This window comes from Lutra lutra, chromosome 6, assembly GCF_902655055.1.
Source record: "Lutra lutra chromosome 6, mLutLut1.2, whole genome shotgun sequence".
In the NCBI taxonomy this organism is placed as follows: domain Eukaryota; kingdom Metazoa; phylum Chordata; class Mammalia; order Carnivora; family Mustelidae; genus Lutra; species Lutra lutra.
In genome coordinates, this window is record NC_062283.1 from 86,892,591 (window position 1) to 86,912,799 (window position 20,209).

General features: G+C 36.2%; 1 protein-coding gene across 10 annotated transcripts in view; it reads right to left on the reverse strand.

The window, feature by feature from the left end:
* AHI1 (Abelson helper integration site 1) overlaps positions 1 to 20,209 on the reverse strand; it is a 214,339-nt gene that overhangs the window by 97,577 nt on the left and 96,553 nt on the right. For all 10 annotated transcript variants that reach the window (XR_007128105.1, XR_007128106.1, XM_047733429.1 and 7 more), the window contains one exon: positions 19,350 to 19,467. Coding sequence is in view for 8 of the 10 variants with exons in the window: in XM_047733429.1 (XP_047589385.1) it covers positions 19,350 to 19,467 (118 nt within the window). In the remaining 2 variants the exon portion in view is untranslated. The remainder of the gene's footprint in view (positions 1 to 19,349; positions 19,468 to 20,209) is intronic.

Sequence of the window (20,209 nt, forward strand, 5' to 3'; positions counted from 1 at the left end):
AAAGAGTTTATGATATTCTTCTCTTGACCCCACTGATTCATATACCCATCTCCAGCATGGTGGTGCAATTTTGTAAATTTTGTAAAACTAAAACGCATTTTAGTTGCATGTGCCTGGTGAATGACTGAATACAAAAAAGCAGAAAACGAGAGTTAAAAACATCTTGTGGCAAAATAGGCTACAGATTCCCCAGTGGTACAGTCATCCCATATTCTAAATATTTTTCTAAATATTCATCTAATAAATGTGAATCTTAAAGTGACTTATCCTCATGTAGCCCAGTAAAATGTTAATATTTATTTTATACTGGACTTGTTCAGGATGCTATGGGAAGCCCTCTATTTATTTGGTACACATTTCAGATTGTGGAAAGAGAACATTCTTTGAACAATATGCTTCATATATTATAAGAAAAAATTCTCCCAAACTCAGAAACATCAAACGCTGAGGGCCCTGTGTCTATAAGGTCTGGATGCCTACACAGACCACAGAGGTAAAGCACAGTGAATATACAAAACCACAAATCAGTAGGCTTTCCTGTGTTAGTTATGGAAATTGGTGGTGACCCACTCATCAAGGGTATGTAAACATGAATGAGTAGGTAGAATACTGAGAAGGAGGGAAAGGGGTCCCTAATATTTGAGACTGGTAAATTAATGCTTCTGAAAAAGCACAAAGCAAGCAGGGAAAAGTAAATAACTCTATGGTGTGGACTTCATCGATTAGGCAATATGGCTCCTGGTTTTAGCCCTGCTACCAAAAGTGAGTATAATTTAGTCTTTCTGTGCTTCAGTTTTAAGCCTCATGCATTTTGGGAGTGTCTCTTCAGTCTCCAATAATCTGTGCTATTTATTCCTAAATATTAATCAAAAATGAAATTCACTGATCCAATGAATATATGTTAGTACATCTTTAACTTTTAAATTGATGTCCAAATAATTTAATTGTGCTAACCAATAATTACTCAAATCCTACAGTAGTTATTTATTGTCAAAAACTGCATACAATTTTTAGTATTGGACAAATATCTTCAGTAAATTCTAACAGGAAACTGAAGTCTGTCCAAATCATATCCTTTGTGACATGCTCTAGATATTCAATCTGATAATAGCTATGTTTCCATATAATTGTGACATAGTTATTATATACATAAAGCCAAAATATTCAATTGCATGTTTAATCCTTAAAATATAATTTAACATCTGTAAGTCTTTAACACTAATATTATTTTAGCAATAATGTTATAGAATCTTGAAAATTACAAGCACAGCTACAAAAAAGATAAAATGTATACTATCATAATACAAATTTCTTTTTAAATTCAAATTTATTACAGCAGTGAAGAATTGAAAAAAAAAAAAGACATATAGCACCAAAAGAAACTTCTTGTAATTGTCTGTGTCCTCAATTTTTCCTTGACTGTCTTTGGGTAGTGAGCATCCATGCCATCAATCTCATGGTCATCCTAATGCTTCTTAGTCTCTTGGCCTCTTTTCATTTAATAGCTTCTTCCACCTTACCTTGTTAATTCCTGTGGATTCAAGGACTATACATCCTTAATATCTACTTATGCTCCAAACCCATATTTCAAAGCATACAGTCTGTTCTTAGCACAGGGTCTGACTCATAGCAGGGTATTTAATAAATGAGGTCCAAATGAACGAGCAAGCTAATAGAGATTTCGCTCTGGATGTCTTCCAGGCATCTCAAACTCAATATATCCAAAATATAATTATCCTTTTCCCAATATTTCTAGATTTCCCTATTTTTGCTAATGGACAGTCATCCACTTATTCACCAAAATTAGTAACCTTAGTTAATGCTCAAATTCTACTTCTCTATCCCTTACCACTCTCATTCCAAATCTCTAATACTTAATGACCTAATATCTCTCTTACTTCAGTCTCATTCTCCCACCTCAATTGTAAAATCACCTTTTAACTGACCTTCCTAGCTGGAATGCCCTAACACTTTTTATTTGTTTGTTTCTTTTTAAAATATTTTATTTATTTGAGAGAGAGAAAGTGAGAGAGACACAAGCAGAGGGAGAAGCAGACTCCCTGCTGAGCAGGGATTCCTGACAGAAAGGCTGGATCCCAGGACCCCAGGATCATGACCTAAGCCAAGGGCAGATGCTTAACTGACAGAGGCAGCCACCCAGGAACCCCCCAACACTTAGGATTATTAGTTTTCTCATCTGATAACAATCAGTTTAAATAGTGCCTTCTCTAAGCATTTTCCACTACATCAGATATACTCTCCAGTTCACTTTACTCATTTTTCTTATTTAGAAAATATCAAACCATAAGATTCCATATACCTTTCCCCTCCCCCTGCCTTTAAAAAATATGTCTCTTGTGAATTATGCCAGTACTAGGGAATAGGTAGTGTTCTGCACTTCATTTAGATGAGATTCTGTGCAATCTACCCCCTGCTACTTCTCTGGCCTCACTGTCTTCTACTTCCCCCTCATTCCCTTTACTCTAGCCATACTGGCCTCTTTGCTCTTCAAACTGCACACCAAGCATATTTCTGACTTGAGATCTTGGTTGGGGATGCTATTTTCAGATGACATGGCTTTTTTTCCCCTTTAATTAACATAAAATGTATTATTTGCTTTAGGGGTACAGGTCTGTGAATCATCAGTCTTACACAATTCACAGCACTCACCATAGCACAACGTCCATAACCCAGCCACCCTAGCCCTCCGCCCGCCACCCCCCAGCAACCCTCAGTTTGTTTCCTGAGATTAAGAGTCTCTTATGGTTTCTCTCCCTCCCCAGTCCCATCTTGTTTCATTTTTTTCCCTCCCTGCTCCCCATGACCCTCCTCCTAACCTCTCAAGTTCCTCATATTAGAGAGATCATATAATAATTGTCTTTCTCTGACTGACTTATTTCGCTTAGCATAATACCCTCTAGTTCCATCCATGTCGTTGCAAATGGCAAGATTTTGGTTTTTGATGGCTGCATAGTATTCCAGTGTGTGTGTGTGTGTGTGTGTGTATATATATATGTATGTATATATATGTATATATATGTATGTATATATATGTATATATATGTATGTATATATATATATGTGTATGTATATATATATATATATATATATATATATATATATACACACACCACATCTTCTTTATCCATTCATCTGTTGATGGACATCTAGGTTCTTTCCATAGTTTGGCTATTATGGACATTGCTGCTATAAACATTCAGGTGCACATGCCCCTTTGGATCACTACGTTTGTATCTTTAGGGTAAATACCCAGCAGTGCGATTACTGGATCGTAGTAGGGTAGCTCTATCTTCAACTTTTTGAGGAACCTCCATACTGTCTTCCAGAATGGTTGTACCAGGTTGCATTCCCACCAACAGTGTAGGAGGGTTCCCCTTTCTCTACATCCTCGCCAACATCTGTCGTTTCCTGACTTGTTAATTTTAGTGACATGGCTTTCTTTTATCTTCAAACTTCTGCTCAAGTGTCAGATTCTTTTTGACATTTTCCTTGACCACCCTATTTAAAACATCAACATAACCTCACTCCTGAGTTCACTTTATCCCCCTTCCTTCCTTTGCTTGTTATTTATTCTATACTTATTTGCTTATTGTCTGCCTCTTTCGACTGAACAAGGATATGGATTTTTACCTGTTTTGTTCACTGATACATTCATACAACACCGATAACAGTGCCTGAGACAAAGCGAGTACTTATTGGGTACTTATTAAATGTATGAATGAATTTTGCATTCCTAGTATCTGCATGTGTAAGAATAAGACATCCTTTAGAATTAAAAACAGAACAAAAACCCCCAAAAGAACAAAGTTAAAATAAGAAAAGATTTAATAATGGAAAAAGTATTTTCATCTGTTACACTGTTAGGGTATTGAGAACATATGAAGGAGAGAACTCATTTTCTCAGGTCTATCCATAAAATATAATATTTAAATTCTAGAGAGAGGAAGTAAATTTAGATTTTGAACACAAGCATGATGATTTAAAAGACATTTTCCATAACTCAAAGCAAAGAAAAGTCATTTTTAAAAAATATGCTTATTTTGCTCTATCAACTTTTCCCCATAAGTTTCATGTAAATCGAGCAGATTAATTTGCCTGTTATACTGTGCATTTATAAATGCCTTTAACATTAGCTACTAATGTGTTTTACTTTCAATTCTGTTAAATCTTCACTTGAAAATACACAGATTAAAAAGACTGAGATGACATTAAGTATCAAGCCTCATGTTATTACAAAAATAGAAATAGAAAAGAAAAAAAGAAAACAAGACATTCCCCCCTGCACCAAATAAAAACACCCCAAACTTTACTGACTCTGAATTGGCCAAAATACAACACCTGCTTACTACCTACTTCACTTTGACAAAACTTAATAGCTGTGAGATGTGACTTGATTTCTTTTCAAAAGAAGGGGGAGCATATAGTACACACACACACACACACACACAGAGACATACATATTAATAGGAAAGAAACTGGAGTGCTTTATAAATATTCACTCACTTATTCCCAGAACACCCTAGGGAGGCAGAGTTGAAGGATACAGTACAGTAATGCAGGTTATTACCATGACTTGTGTCACACTGGCTTTATAAAAGGTCAGCATCAAAATTCAGACTCCTAGTTCTAAACTATGGTTTGGAGGAGTCTTAAATAGAAATATTATTCCATATTGAATAGACAACATGGAGTTCTAAGCAAGGCCATGAAACTAAGTGCATTTCATAGGAATAATAAATTTAAGCAGACTGATTCCCATCTGTGCTCCCTTAGTGTTTTATCCTTATCTCCTACTGAACTCAGCCCCAGTTTACTGTAACTATTTCTCTGCCCACCGGATTCTCCAACAGGACTGGGAGGGCTTTGAGGGCAGTCTTTCATCATCCATTTCTCCCAGAGTTTGGCACATAGTAGGCTCTCTGTAAACACTGGTTGATGAACTGCATGAATTAGTTTTTGATAAAGTATACAAAGGTTTTTATTTTTTAAACTGAGTAACAGATTTTATTAAGATGCTTCTGCTAAAATACAGTTTTCCTGGTTCAGCTCAAAAAGATGGATGCTAGTCAAAAAGCCATTCTCAATTTTTACTCTTTATAAAATTACAGTTGAATATTTTTCAGGGGAGAAAGTTGAGAAAAAAGTAAATTGCCTGAAATTAGAACATTAGCACAATGTTCTACTTTTTACTTATTGGACATTTACAGAGTAAAAACTTCTTAAATTATTTTTAAAATATGACCAGTCACTCCATTTAGTCATTTCTTAATTGCCATATTTGTCATCAACTTTGCTCTCATACTTGTAGGCAAGTTGCTGACTAAGAACAACACAAAGAGTGATTCTTTACATTTTCATTCACCTTTCATTCAAGGAAAAAGCTTCCTGAAAACACACATTTAAAATTCTGGAAAATACAAATCAACATTATCTGGACATCTCTATTATTACCAGAAGAACTGGTTCCTAAACCTAATTTCCACTGTTAGTTGACATTTTCAATAAGTGATGGATATTCATTTCCAGAAAACACTACCAGTAAATTCTATGATATCATAGACTGTTCGCTATCCAGACCAAACTGACTAAACCACAAAATGCAAAAGTATGCACTTAGCTAGTCTAAGGGAAATCTGAAGGCTATTCTGAAGATAGTCTTATAAAGCATAACCTAAGAGTGACTGAGAACTTAAGTTAGATAGCCCTCCTCCTCCAAATTTCCAGTCTTCCTCCAAATTTCTAGAGTTTTAGTAGTCACAAACTAAAATGTTTAAAAACTGAAAAATGTCTTGTCATAGACTTAATTTTTTTTCAAAGTTACTTAGGGAACCTGGATTTAGAAAGGAAACAAGAATTATTATTGTTATGGTATCAATGGTATTTCACCCTCCCCCTAACAAGGGAGTATACATGGGGAACTGCTATCTTGGTTATAAGCAGTGACCACCCTGAGTGAAGCTGGTAAATCAAAGAATGATTAATATTGTTAAAATTCATCACTTTTCCCAGAATCACAGAACATGGAGGCTGAAAAAGCAGTGAGTGGAACACGTGCGGGTACATCAAGGGCAGGAATGAGCAAACATGATTAATGGGGAGTCAAATTTGACCTATTTTAAACATGAATTAAAAATATTTTTTATCATCAGAGGTAGGCACAACATTTTGATATGCAGATATATGCACTATATAATACTGAAAAACTAAAAATAATATCTACATTTAAAGACAGACATCAAAATTATGGAATACTTATTTCCTTCAAAAAGCATGCATTAAGTTTATTTTCAGGAAAAAAGTTATGAAAAAATCTACTTTAAAAGCTACATATATGGGGGCGCCTGGGTGGCTCAGTGGTTAAAGCCTCTGCCTTCGGCTCAGGTCATGATCTCAGGGTCCTGGGATCGAGTCCCGCATTGGGCTCTCTGCTCAGCAGGGAGCCTGCCTCCTCCTGTCTCTCTCTGCCTGCCTCTCTGCCTACTTGTGATCTGTCAAATAAATTAAAAAAAAAAAAAAGTTACATATATGGAAATATACCCAACAATAACATTATTTTGTATGTTTCACTGCCTTAAAAATAGAAAAAAACCGTCAATTTCAGTTTAAGATTATAAAAACAGTAAAATGCATCTTATGGTTGATATTAAATAACATTATATGTAGACTTATTCTCAAACTATATAAGAATAAAGTTATCCCTGGTCAAAAGCAAATTATCCATTTTATAACCTGCCCTCTCCCCTTGCTGGATATAGCCATATTGAGCTGTAATTCTTCCTTTAATCTTCACCTTTGAGGGAATCGATTACTGACAGTTTCATTTTACCCTGGAGGCACAGCAGTAAATCACAAACATTCACCGCTTTCATCATGATGTAAATTATATTCTGATAAAGAAGCTGAAATTTCCACTCTCCTACTTTAAACTTATATAATAAAAATCACTTTTGTTACAGAAATGCTTTCATCAGTATGCCTGGAAATTGTATTTTGAAAAAATATGTATGTACTAGAGGAATTTGGATTTTAACATAAGACATTTACTAAATCGAATTCTAAGAACATAGTTATTTCTCCTTCTAAAATTTATTGGGAAGTTAGGTAAATTTAAAGTAAAAAGCTCAATGTTTAAAATAGCTCTGAATACAGTCATAAGGATACTATCTATAACTCTAGTGCATTTTAAGTCAAGCATAGGTTGGGACTTAAAAACTTTCACTTGCAGTAAACACTTTCCCATCTTCTATTTTCAAATGACAAGTCACTAAAATGAAATAACTTACTCCAGGTCATAGCATAACTAACAGAATCTGGATTTAAATTCAGGTGTCGCTGACCTCTCAGCTAAGTAAAAGCAGAATGTCGTGTATTGATTTAAATATGAAGAGTAAGAAACTTGTAGACCCCCCTACTCAAATTAGTATCAATATTGCTTATCTTTTTTAAAGATTCATTTACTTATTTTAGAGAGAGAGAGAGAGAACATGTGTGTACTAGGGTATGGGAAGTGGGGCAGAAGGAAATGGAGAGAATCTCAAGCAGACTCCTGCTGAGTGGGGAGCCTGACACAGGGCTCGATCTCATGACCCTAAGATCATGACCTGAGCCAGAATTAGGAGTTGGACACTTAACAGACTGAGCCACCCAACTGCCCCCCCCAACAGTGCTTATTAATAACATTAATAACATTTCTACAATCATGATGATTGTAGATGATGATGATGAAAAACTATGAAATTTTCAACATTATATTCAAGGAAGTTTTGATATTAAAACCATTATGTGTATTAAATTTAAAAAAGTAATCTATTTTTTACATTTTAACATGTGATCAGTCTGGTGTCAGATAATGAAGATTTATATAGAAGTAGACTTTGTAAATCTGAACTGTCCAACATGATAGCCAATGGTAATGTATGTGGCTATTTATATTTAAAAGCTGAAATGAAATATAATTAAAAATTTAGTTCCCAAGTCACCCTAGCTATATTTTAAGTATTCAATGGCTACACGAGTCTAGAGGCTACTGTATTGGACTCTGCAGGTCTATCAGATTGCAGTGGAACTGTCTAATAAGACATGGAAGAAAAGAAGAAGAATCAGCAAAAGAGAATGCAGAGTGGTGGCTAATGAGATAAAAGGAAAACCGAGAATGTGGTGTCCCAGAAACCAATGTATTAAGAAGTCGTCGAATCTGTCAAGTGCTGCTGATAGGTCAAATAAGATAAACACAAAGATTTGACCATGGGAATGAGCAATGTGAAAGTCACTGGTGAGCTTGAAGAAAACAGGTCAGAGATTTCAACAAATTCATAGAAGATGAAAAGTGACTAGAAACATCTGCCTGAAAACATTATGATGGGCTGCAGTAGATTCAGAATCTATCTGGACATGAAAGTCAGGATCTGTGAATAGAGAAACAGCATATTTGGTGGGGGGCAAAACAAAACAAAACCCAGGAGAAATAACTGAACGTTAGTATGTAAAACACTTAGGCCAAACTGGCTGCAGGTCCCACATAAAACGGATGCTGCTGAGCATTAACCATAGGCAAAAAAGATTTAAAAATACAAAATAAATCAGTGGAATTGTCCCTAAAAATATTATTGAACATACCACTTGGGAAGAGTAAAGACTTCTACAGTGAACACTATTGTCCCCTTATTCTCATTCTGGCAATGAATCTGATAGCCTGACAGGTGGATTCATTTATCTTGCTTGCTTACCCTAAATATAAGTTGCCAGTTAATATGCGTTAGCCATAAGTGCAAAGTTCTCAAGAGATGTCTGCTAAAGTGAACAAAATACTGAACAGAGTTATTTACACAACTGAAAAGGGACATCATATTTGTACCCAGTCCTTCCTTTTTAAAAAGAGACAGATACCAAGGATCATCAAACATCAAGGAAAAAACACTGCCATGAAAGAAAATATAGCATACATAAACAGATGAAAAAACTGAGCACAGAGGAAAACATCAATCCAGAGAAAAGAACTTAGAGAGATTTAGGAAGATGTAATGATACCCACAAAACTCAGACACTAGAAAAAAGGAACAAACAGGATAAGAAAGAGATCATAAAGATCAAAAGGACTCTTGGTGAATTAAGAAAGATTTAGAGTAAAGAAATGAGAGGTCTTTGAGACTAGTTAGAGGAAAGGATAAGGAGTCAAAGATGCGTCACAGTTTCTACTTGAAAAATGGTAATGCTGTCATTGGAAATGAGACAAGAAAGTAAAATACAGGAGCTTTTTTCAGGAAATTAAAGCTCATGCATGACGATGATTACGTTTCTGCCACTTACATGACAAAAGTGGTTAGTTTACATACATCTTGCTATACAAGCTTGCAGCTGAATATCTTTTCTGAAATTGGTTTTCATATTTCAGAACCATCTATATACTACAGCAGCTCTGTTTAACTTTGCCTATGCTCTCAAAAGATTCACACGTGATCTTTTAAAAAAGGATGCTATATATGAATATCTCCTATAAATCTTCAAAATATAAAAGAAGACAAATTAAGAAGTTGTTAATACACTAACTGGAAAGTTTCAAAAAAGGTAAACATCAGAATATCTATAAAATGCAAATTAAGTGGTCTGGCATGTACTCTGGTTGCATTAAGATAATATTATGTAGTTTTCATTTTTAACAAATCAATAGGATCTCATTTTAATTTCTTACAGTTAAGAGTTTTCAGTTGCCTTCTTTTTGCTTTTCACTGAGTATTAATATAATTATTTCACCTTAAAAATTAACCTACTGGGCAAATGTTATAATATACTTCAACAACTAAATTTAATTTAGGTTCTTAAACAAAACACACACCCACACACAGAGAAAGTGACTTAAAAAAAAAAAAACCTTAAAGTTTTCTATTTTTAACAGATGTATGGGGAAAAGGGCTGAAAATTGTAAGGTTGGAACCTATACGCTATGTAAATATCATGTAAAATAGCTTCTTAGAAAATAATTGGCTAGGAAATAGTGGACAAATTTAAGCTCATTCAAATCACGAGATTTAAATGAGGAGAAAAGTTTGCATTCCTATTCTCTCTTCAGAGGTTACTAGGAGAAATTTAGTAGCTAGATGGGGACATGAATACTAAATGCATATCCATGTGAATGAAGAACCATTAAGTACATTAATATTTACTAGAGTTGACAGAGTAATTTTTAAATTAGGAACTGATAAATATAGGATATACTTTAAGTTATCAATACAGTAATACCTTAATAATTCAAGTATTATTTATTATTCAGGAAATACATGGGCTTCTATTACAAGTGAGGATAAGTTTTAATCTTTAACGAATGGGTTAAGTTGGATCCCTGGAGAATTACTTAGTAAAATACTGATACTGGTGACTAAAATGGCATCATATATCTTCAATGTACAAATCAAACATGAATTTTAGAGAATCCAATTATAAGAGACAACAAAGAAATTGTAACAAATGAAATCTCAGTCTCTGTGGAAAGGGAGTATGAAATAGTGATGTGTTAAAGAAAAAAAAATCTATGAAATCAAGGTCATTTGCTCAGTGTTGAGAAAAATCCAAATATGAAAATAGTACCACATCTCCAGGGCTGTTGTGTTGACTGGTACTTATGGGGAAAGCTGAAGTTTCAAAAGCTAAGTGGGTTCCAGTGGATTAAGTTTGAGATGCTTGTTTGAAAACCTACCTCTTAAAATTACTTCATTTTAATGTCTTTTTTGGCATGCTTCTGAAAATTCTAGATCCACTGTTTGCTTCTATAACATGTTTTTTTTTCTGTAATATCACTTAACACATTTTATTAAATCATGTCTTAATATAAGACTTCCTCCATTCCTTTGACCACAATACAAATTGCATGATTTCAAACTTAAAAAAAGTATATAAAAAGAATCTCCTAGGAAATCTCATGTTGTTTATTCCTACAGTTTCTTACGGATTTCGAAGTATTAAAATATTTTTTCTGATCCTCACCATTCTATGAAGTAGAAGATTCATATGAAGTAGAAAATAGAGCTAATACACCTAGAGAGATAAAGGCGGTCAGCCAAAATAATAGCTGGGAAGTGGCACAATTAGGGCTCAGGCCCAACTCCCCAGCCTTTCCGGACCCCAGGTCCAGTGCTTTCTGCACCATAATGCACATGTGTTGAATTCAGAAAAGTGGTTGTTTTGGAAAACAAATTCTTGCTCTTAAAAATTGCATAATAAAAACATTTTTGATTCTTTTAAGTACCATAAAGCACATTTAAAGACACCTGTCTACAGAAAATCAATTCTGTAGACATCTTTACCTATGGCACTGAATGGAGTCCTCTCACCCATCTACTACGTGAATTAAAATCTTGGAATTCTGAAAGTTTGAAATCAGAATAAAACATGCTTTTCAATTAAAAGTTTAAAGCTTATTAAGTAATACTATCAAAAAACTGCCAATTCTGATAATAAGAGAAAGTTCTTTGAAGCTCATTTTACCTTCCTTATAATGGAAACCCCCTTTTGCCATCAGCTGTGTTTATTCACGGTCATTCTAACTCCCAATTTTTGCCAAAATGTTTTCTTTCCTTTCCTTTGAAATACAAGGAGCATGATGTTTCCAACTTAGATATAATCTACCTTCTACAATGAGTTATATAATGATATCACAAAATCTCTGGTTAAACTATGACCCAGGATTCATTTTAGATTTCAGTGGTATTATTTTAAAAGTTTTGCATCTTTCTTTTTCTTTCCTTCTTTCTTTCTCTTTTCTTTTCTTTCTTTCTTTCAGACTTTACTTATTTATTTGTGAGAGAGAGAGAGAGGGCACAAGCAGAGGGGAGAGCAGAGGGAGAGGAAGAAGCAGACTCCCTGCAGAGCAGGGAGCCCATTGTGGGGCTCCATACTAGGACTTTGGGATCATGACCTGAGCTGAAGCAGACACTTAACCAAATGAGCCACCCAGGCACCCCAAAAGTTTTGTATTTTTCTATAGGAAAATTAAAATCTTAAGAGACACTGAAATCTTGAAAACAATAAAAATAAATTTTAACTGGAAATGGCTCCTAATTTTAACGGCTGGTCAAGGGAGTAAGTGTACACTTGTCAAAGACATACAAAAGTCAACTGAAAAAATATAGTTCTTCAAATATCAAACATGTGGATGCACAGAAGTTAACCTGTCATCTCTTAACAAATACCGAAGTCATCTGAATCATTTTATGGTTACGTTTGAATCGAATACTTTGCCTATTTTAGGATGAGATAAAAAGATTAGATGGTTGGCTATAAGGTTTAATATATGTTTACATGGGATAATGAAAAGTACAAACAAAATATGGAGAAGACAGAAGCTATTGATTATTTTAAAACACCATGTCACACTGTTTTTCCCATCAAATTCCCAGTCCACAATTAAAAAAAGATGCAATAAAACTACATTAATGAAGACATATTAATAAAATGATTCATATTTTATATGACAACTTATCTAATAAATATGAAGTAAATTTAACTTCCAGCTAAATGTGAAAAGACCTACTAAGTATATACAAATGATACATGTTGTCCTTCAAATAGAAACATGCAAAGATGATACAACTACCCCTGCCAACAAATAAGCATTTCCTGCTAATTTCTGCTCCCCCTGCAACAGTAATTAATTCTACTTTTTAATGAATAATCTACATTTTAAAATTTACTTCCATAAAAACCCTTGAGATATTTCAAGGGGATCTGGGATTCAGACAAATGATCACAGAACAAAACTTTCCTACAGAGAACCTCTTGGTTTGCCGCCTTAAATACCACAGTCTCACAAAAACCAAAGCTTAAAAAAATCAATAACTAGGGGCGCCTGAGTGGCTCGGTGGGTTAAGCCTCTGTCTTGGGCTCAGGTCATGATCCCAGGGTCCTGGGATCGAGCTCCGCATCAGGCTCTCTGCTCAGCAGGGAGCCTGCTTCCCTTCCTCTCTCTCTGCCTGCCTCTCTGCTTACTTATGATCTCTGTCTGTCAAATAAATAAATAAACTCTTTTAAAAAATCAATAAGTAGCAAACAGAATTATATTTAAAGGTCAAAGAAAAATATAAGTTCATTAATCCTCAGGAAATACCTTCTTGACACCTCAATTTTAACACCTGCACCTGTTCCACAGAGGCCATACTGTTCAAGTTATTACTCTACGGTAGATCATAGACCTCCAAAGCTGGTAACAACAGACAACACCCACAGCCAGAGGGACCACAGGCAGAGCGGGAGGTCCCTGGGCCAGGAATGATGGAGTGGCTCCAGGCACAGCTTCATGGAGGGTCAGTCCACTCCACCTCTTGCACTTGTGCCTTCCTCTAGAAGTAGGCAGTTTGATTCTGTAGCATGAGAAGGAGTGAGCTAGCAGTGAGGAGATCCTGCTTTAAGACAACACCAGCTATGGGTACTCTGACCAGTCAGGCTCACTGCCTCTCAGCCTCTCACTTCCATGCTAAAGGGGCTGAGTAGCAAAAGTTTTAAAGTCCTAGAAGCTCCGGAAAAATTCCACTCTGTATGATTTTAATGTTTACCTTATTTCTTAGAAAGTTTTACTGAGGATCAGAGAATGTACATGAAAGCACTTTATCATTTTTTTACAAACACAAATTGCTGTTACTATTTTAGAGATCTTCATTGTATTAAAGAAGTATGGACACAGTTTTGAGATGCAGTATTACATGTTCTCTACATGGCGAGGTATTATGAGCTACAGCCTACAATTTAACCTAAAATGTTAAAATTACAATTTTCTTTTATTCCACCCCGTTTTATTAAAGGATAACTGACAGAACTGTAAACTTTTCTTTCTCATAAAAGTTACTCAGGGAGAGATTTATAGTTTTAGCTTTTTTTTTTTTTTTTTTTTTTATTTGACAGAGAGATCACAAGCAGGCAGAGAGGCAGGCAGAGAGAGAGGAGGAAGCAGGCTCCCCGAGAGAGCAGAGAGCCCGATGCGGGGCTCAATCCCAGGACTCCGAGATCATGACCTGAGCCGAAGGCAGCGGCTTAACCCACTGAGCCACCCAGGCGCCCCAGTTTTAGCTTTAACTGGATTAATAGGATTAGTTGATTGATTCTTTGTAATTAAGAACCCAGGAAAATAGCCTAATGAATCTTACTTCACAAATTATCTCATAATACTTTAAAGTATCTCTTAAGAGTTGTATCCAGCTTTTTATTATGCTTAGTGAAATAAATCAATCGGAGAAAGACAACTATCATATGATCTCCCTGGTATGAGGAAATGGAGATGCAACATGGGGGGTTTGGGGGGTAGGAAAAGAATAAATGAAACAAGATGGGATCGGGAGGGAGACAAACCATAAGAGACTCTTAATCTCACAAAACAAACTGAGGGTTGCTGGGGTGGGGGGCGGGGGTAGGGAGAGAGTGGTGGGGTTATGGACATCGGGGAGGGTATGTGCTATGGTAAGTGCTGGCGATTCACAGGCCTGTACCCCTGGGGCTAATAATACATTATATGTTTATAAAAAAATAAAAAAAATTATTTAAAAAAAAAAAGAGTTGTATCCAGCTTTTTTCCTCTGGAACCCATCCCTCACTTAGTTACTAGATATGTTTTTTAAAAACACATTTTATCATATGTCTTTCATACTCATATGTTTGGACAGCTCTAGTTTATCTAGAAAATAAAATGTGAATTACTCAGTAGGACACAATTTGACCCTAATCTACCTTTACAGACTCAGTTCTTCCTGAACACATCCACCTCAGCATTTCTTCCAGCTAAGAGTCAGCCTGACTCCTAGCCAAGTCAAGCTGTCATCAAATGGTATGTCTGTTTACCTAGTTCTTCGTTTACTTGGCATGGCCTCCTGAAACCCTGCTCCCCCAAGATGCTGATGAGGCCAAAACGAAGACAGAGGCATGATCTTCGAAGGTTTTATAAGACAGCATAAGGACTCTAAGAATCATTTTAATTGTGATAGGAAGACACACAGACACCCTGATCTAATTCATTTTTTAAGGAATCACTTTTGCTGCTATGGGGAGAATAAGCTAAGAGACAAGAGTGTAAGTAGGGAAGTGGTGGGAGGAAAAACATGACTAAAAAGTGGCTCCTAGTTCTGAACAACTGGGTAAATGTGGTCAGAGTGCTGGGATTGGGAAGCCTTTGTGTGTAGGAGGGAAAGCCGAGGTAGAAGAAGGGGTGTGGGGCATGAATTTTGTTTGGACATATAAAATCTGAGAAAGCTCAGGGCGCCTGGGTAGCTCAGGTGGTTGAGCACCCGACTTGGTTTCAGCTCAGGTTATATTCTCATGGGTCTTGAAGCGGAGCCTTGCAGCAGGCTCTGCGTTCAACGAGGAATTTGCTTGAGATTCTCTCCCTTTGCCCCTCCCCCAACATGTGCAACATGCATGAACTCTCTCACATAAACACATAAATCTTAAAAAAAAAAAAATCTGAGAAAGCTCTTGGTTGCTCTACCCCTCTTGATTCCAGTGACACTGTTTATACTGTGATTTTATAATCTGTCACATGCTGACATAATTTGTTCCATGCTTATCACTCTCTCCAGTCAGACTGGAGGCTGTTTGAGGGCAGAGACTGTAATATTTAGTCCATATCCTTAAGAGAGGACCTTCAACAAAGCAGTCACTTAAAATGACTATAGAATGAAAAAAAAAATGACTATAGAATGAAAAAGGTGCCGTTCTAGAAACTGAGGAATGCCAACCTAACAAGAAAAAGTTACTTTTCTAGCAGTCTCCATCATCCAGAACTTACCCTGAATCAGGGTTAACAGAAGTTACTGCAGACCATAAACCCGCCTTGCTCGGAGTCTAGGCTTCCAGCACAGAAACTCACATAGAACACATATCAAATCAACCTGTGTTTTTCAGCCTCCTAACAGGGAGCCCATACTGATTAGCTCAGTGTCAAATAGCTTTTCTTTCTCGCTCTTTTTTTTTTTTTTTAAAGATTTCATTTATTTATTTATTTGAGAGAGAGCACAAGCGAGAAAGCACAAGCAGTGGGAGGGCTGAGGGACAGGGAGGAGGAGGATCCCCACTGAACAGGGATCCTGATGGGGCTCAATCCGAGGATCTGGGGATGATGACCTGAGCCGAAGACAGACACTTAACCAACTAAGCCACCCAGGTACCCATAAAAAGCTTTTCTTTATACTGTACAAAGCCAAATATCTACAGATATGATTTGAATATTTACATAGGTTTTCAAGTAAGATTTTTATTTTTAAACATTATCTACATTAGTTTTTGTAATTTTTTTTTAAAGATTTTATTTATTTATTTGACAGAGAGAGATCCTAAGTAGGCAGAGAGGCAGGCAGAGAGAGAGGAAGGGAAGCAGGCTCCCTGCTGAGCAGAGAGCTCGATCCCAGGACCCTGAGTTCGTGACCTGAGCCGAAGGTAGCGGCTTAACCCACTGAGCCACCCAGGCGCCCCTGTAATCTTTATTTTTTAAGATTGTATTTATTTATTTTAGATAGAGAGAGAGAGAGCACGCGCGAGCACCAGTGCACGCACATGTAGCGGCAGAGAGGGTTGGGGGCCTTGATCCCATGACCCTGAGATCACGACCTGACCAGAAATCAAGAGCTGATGCTTAACAGGCTAAGCCAACCAGGCCCCCTGTTTTTGTAGTCTTGTATTTCAGATACTAATATACAGAGATTCTTATATTTCAGATTCTAATAGATTTCTTGTATAGTCAGGAACATTTAACTGTTTATCCCTTTTAAAAGCTCATTTGAATACTGAATAGAATCACAGATTTTTTTTTTTAAGATCTTATTTATTTATTTGACAGACAGAGAGAGAGAGAGAGAGAGATGGAGAGAGACAGCACCAGCAGGGAGAGCGGCACGCAGAGGGAGAGGGAGAAGCAGATCCCCCAACATGGGGCTCTATCTCAGGACCCTAGGATCTTGACCTGAGCTGGAGGCAGATGCTTAACTGTCTGAGCCACCCAGGAGTCCCTAAAATCACAGAATTTTTAAGACAGAAACTCACTAAATCCAGAGCCCTCATTTATCTGTAGGGATAAGAAAACAGGCCTGAAAAAAATTTCTCGAGATTCTACAGTCATGTAGAAAAGGAGCCAGGTGTAGAAACTAGTTCACCTGTTTCCTACTACATGATTCTTTTCCACAAAGATAAACTTCTTAATGAATAAAATGGATTAATGTGGCCATTTTGCAATGGACTACATATTCTGCTTCTATAATTTTTCTATACATATATATATATATCTCAACAAATTTTACAGGAAGGCTATGCCTTAAAATGAGGTCAAGCATATTAGTAACTAAAACAGTCACGTGAAGCAGTGTTACCATGTATTACGTGGCTTGACGGTAATGCTTCTGAGAGCAGGCACACACACAGAGACGTGCATGATAGAAATGCTATACTTAAGAGCTATATGGCCACGGAAAGCTAAAGGTAAATGGACCAAAGCCTATGTACAATGGTGAAGTTTGTACAACTTCCCTTTATCATATCTAGCTTTCCCTTTATTCTTTACCTGTTTCAGTAGTAATCCTTCCTCCCATTTCAAAAGGCTTCCTACATATCCTTATTTTTCCCTTTATGAAATAGGAAAGAATTTTATTTCTATTATCTTCATCTTGTTTGCTGACAAACTTAAGATACTACTTGAATGAATTTTAATCAATATATTATAACTCAACCAGACACTTCTACGCTTTTGATCCTGAAGTATGGAATCCTGGATTTGTTCCCAGAAGAATTTTAGACCTCAGCAGGAAGATGGCAGGAATCAAGTGGTGGAGACCAGTTGTCTCCCTCCTGGTCATTAAAATGACATGATCTGAAGGCAAACCAAGTATCTAGATGGGGTGCAGAGAGTAAGAGTCTAAAGGGGTGGTGCGGACTGTGACTCTACTGTGCTCAAGAATGACCAACGCCGCTGTTCCAACTTCTGGCACACATCTGAAACATCAGAAATTTAAAATTTCTAAGGTTTGGGATAACTTCATTATTATAGTGATTTGCAATTGGAATTGAAAGTTTGTGTGAAGCTAGCATGCACACTCATCATGTTTATAAGTATGTTACATGCGTAGGGTGCCTTATGCTTACAAAGTGCTTTCATATGTGCATTGTGACTTGAACTCCAACAACACCAAGTGTAAACATCATTTCCACTTTCAAATCAAGATTTAAGGGGATGACGGTAATAAAAGGCACAGCCAGGATTGAATACAAGAATTCTTAATTCAAGTATGTTCTCACTATAATGTGTAACTTATACAGCAACATTAAAATACAATAATATTAAATAGCTTCCATATGTAACTCCAAACACTTTTAAAGTAGAAAAGTAGGGGCGCCTGGGTGGCTCAGTGGGTTAAGCCGCTGCCTTCGGCTCAGGTCATGATCTCAGGGTCCTGGGATCGAGTCCCGCATCGGGCTCTCTGCTCGACAGGGAGCCTGCTTCCCTCTCTCTCTCTCTCTCTCTCTCTCTCTCTCTGCCTGCCTCTCTGTCTACTTGTGATCTCTCTCTGTCAAATAAAGTAGAAAAGTAATATGGTTCCCAAATTTCTAAATAAATTATTTTGCTCTTTTGAAGCTCAAGTTTATTATAATCTCTTTGTCAAAGATAATAATTTTGTTCTCTGCTGTCTCACCTTTCTAAAAGAATTCAGTAGAAAAAATACTGTGCAAACATATAGCTTAATGAACAGAAATCGTCTCCTTTAATTACCCAAAATATACATTTCTCACCTTGATGCTTTTTCTTTTACGTCCTGTGAAAATCTTATTCAATTAAATTTAAAACATTAGCTTAAAAATTTGCAACTGCATAGTTTGTTTCAACTCAGTGATTCATGTAGATTTTTATAAGTAGCTTCTTTGCATATCTTATTAATTGCCAACCTTGAAGAAACATGGTATCACTGGCAGGTTGCATCCTGTTTCTTCTCAAATGCATTTTACCTTGGTTTTTCTTGAAATGAGTTATAGAATGGGAGTATTCATCAACTATGGCTCCTTTATCCAAGGAAAAGTGAATCAGGTTTAATATTACCCAGACTTAAGACTCACATGTTTTGCTACTTTAAAATTGTTTTCTGCTCAATAAAATAGAGCTTTAGAGTATCCACTATTAAAGTTACTAAATTCAAATTTGCTTTGAAAAGAATTTTAGTGATTATAAAGAAAAAAGATGCTAGAATATCATTCAAGTGTGAAAACCGACCATTACAAAGCTATGAGCTGTATTTCTGAAGTGAAATAAAGGATATTCATTAAAAAAAATAGCATGTGCACATTTAAAAGAATACTCAAAATAAGAAAGGGCTCACCGGTCTGAGGGAAACCAGACTGAGGTAGAATCTGATGAGTGGCCAGCATGTCTGACTGTTTTAACTTAGACTGCTGTGAGGAGGCTGACGTTGAAGAAAAGGAGAGATTTTTGTTGACCTGTAATAGGAAAGGCAAATCAGAACCAAAGTGTAATTTCCTGGGTTACTGATGCAAAAACTGGATGAGAAATATTTGCCTGCGATGCAAACCAGATCACATGGCAGGTCAAAACAAATGGTAAGGATTTATATGCTTAGTTTTTAAGGTTTACAGAACAGAACAGTTTTTATCAAGGAAGGAGTACAGTGGTAATGAAAGTGTCACTGTATGAAAGTACATCTGCCTTACCAAAACAAATCTGTTTATCGTGAAATTGACATTATTAATAACTTAAATAGAGTGTCTTAAAGGTTATCCAAAGACAGGCAAAAATTAAAAAAAGTGACCCCACTTCCGACTTTCAATTAAGAAAGTTAAAATGTTTCACAGTCACATTTCTTCAGCATTTCGAGAACTAGCAGGTCCTTCCTTTTCAGAGACTGCACAGAAAACTCCTATAATACTCATGTTTACACACATCATGGTGACATGGGTAACAGAGCTGCAACCTCACTTGCCAAATGGAATAGCTATCATTGCATCAAAAACACTTATTCTTAAGGCATTGTTTAAAAACAATACTGATCTAATGATGAAGCAAAATTTCTGTAAGTAAATACAATGCTCTATAACACAAGAAGCTTACTATGACTGTCTGAATACAATACTGTCCTCCAGAAATGACACCTGTAACAAGTACAACATTGTAACTATTGCTTTTGTAGGAAAACAAAGAACAGCTCACAAAGAAAGTTTTACA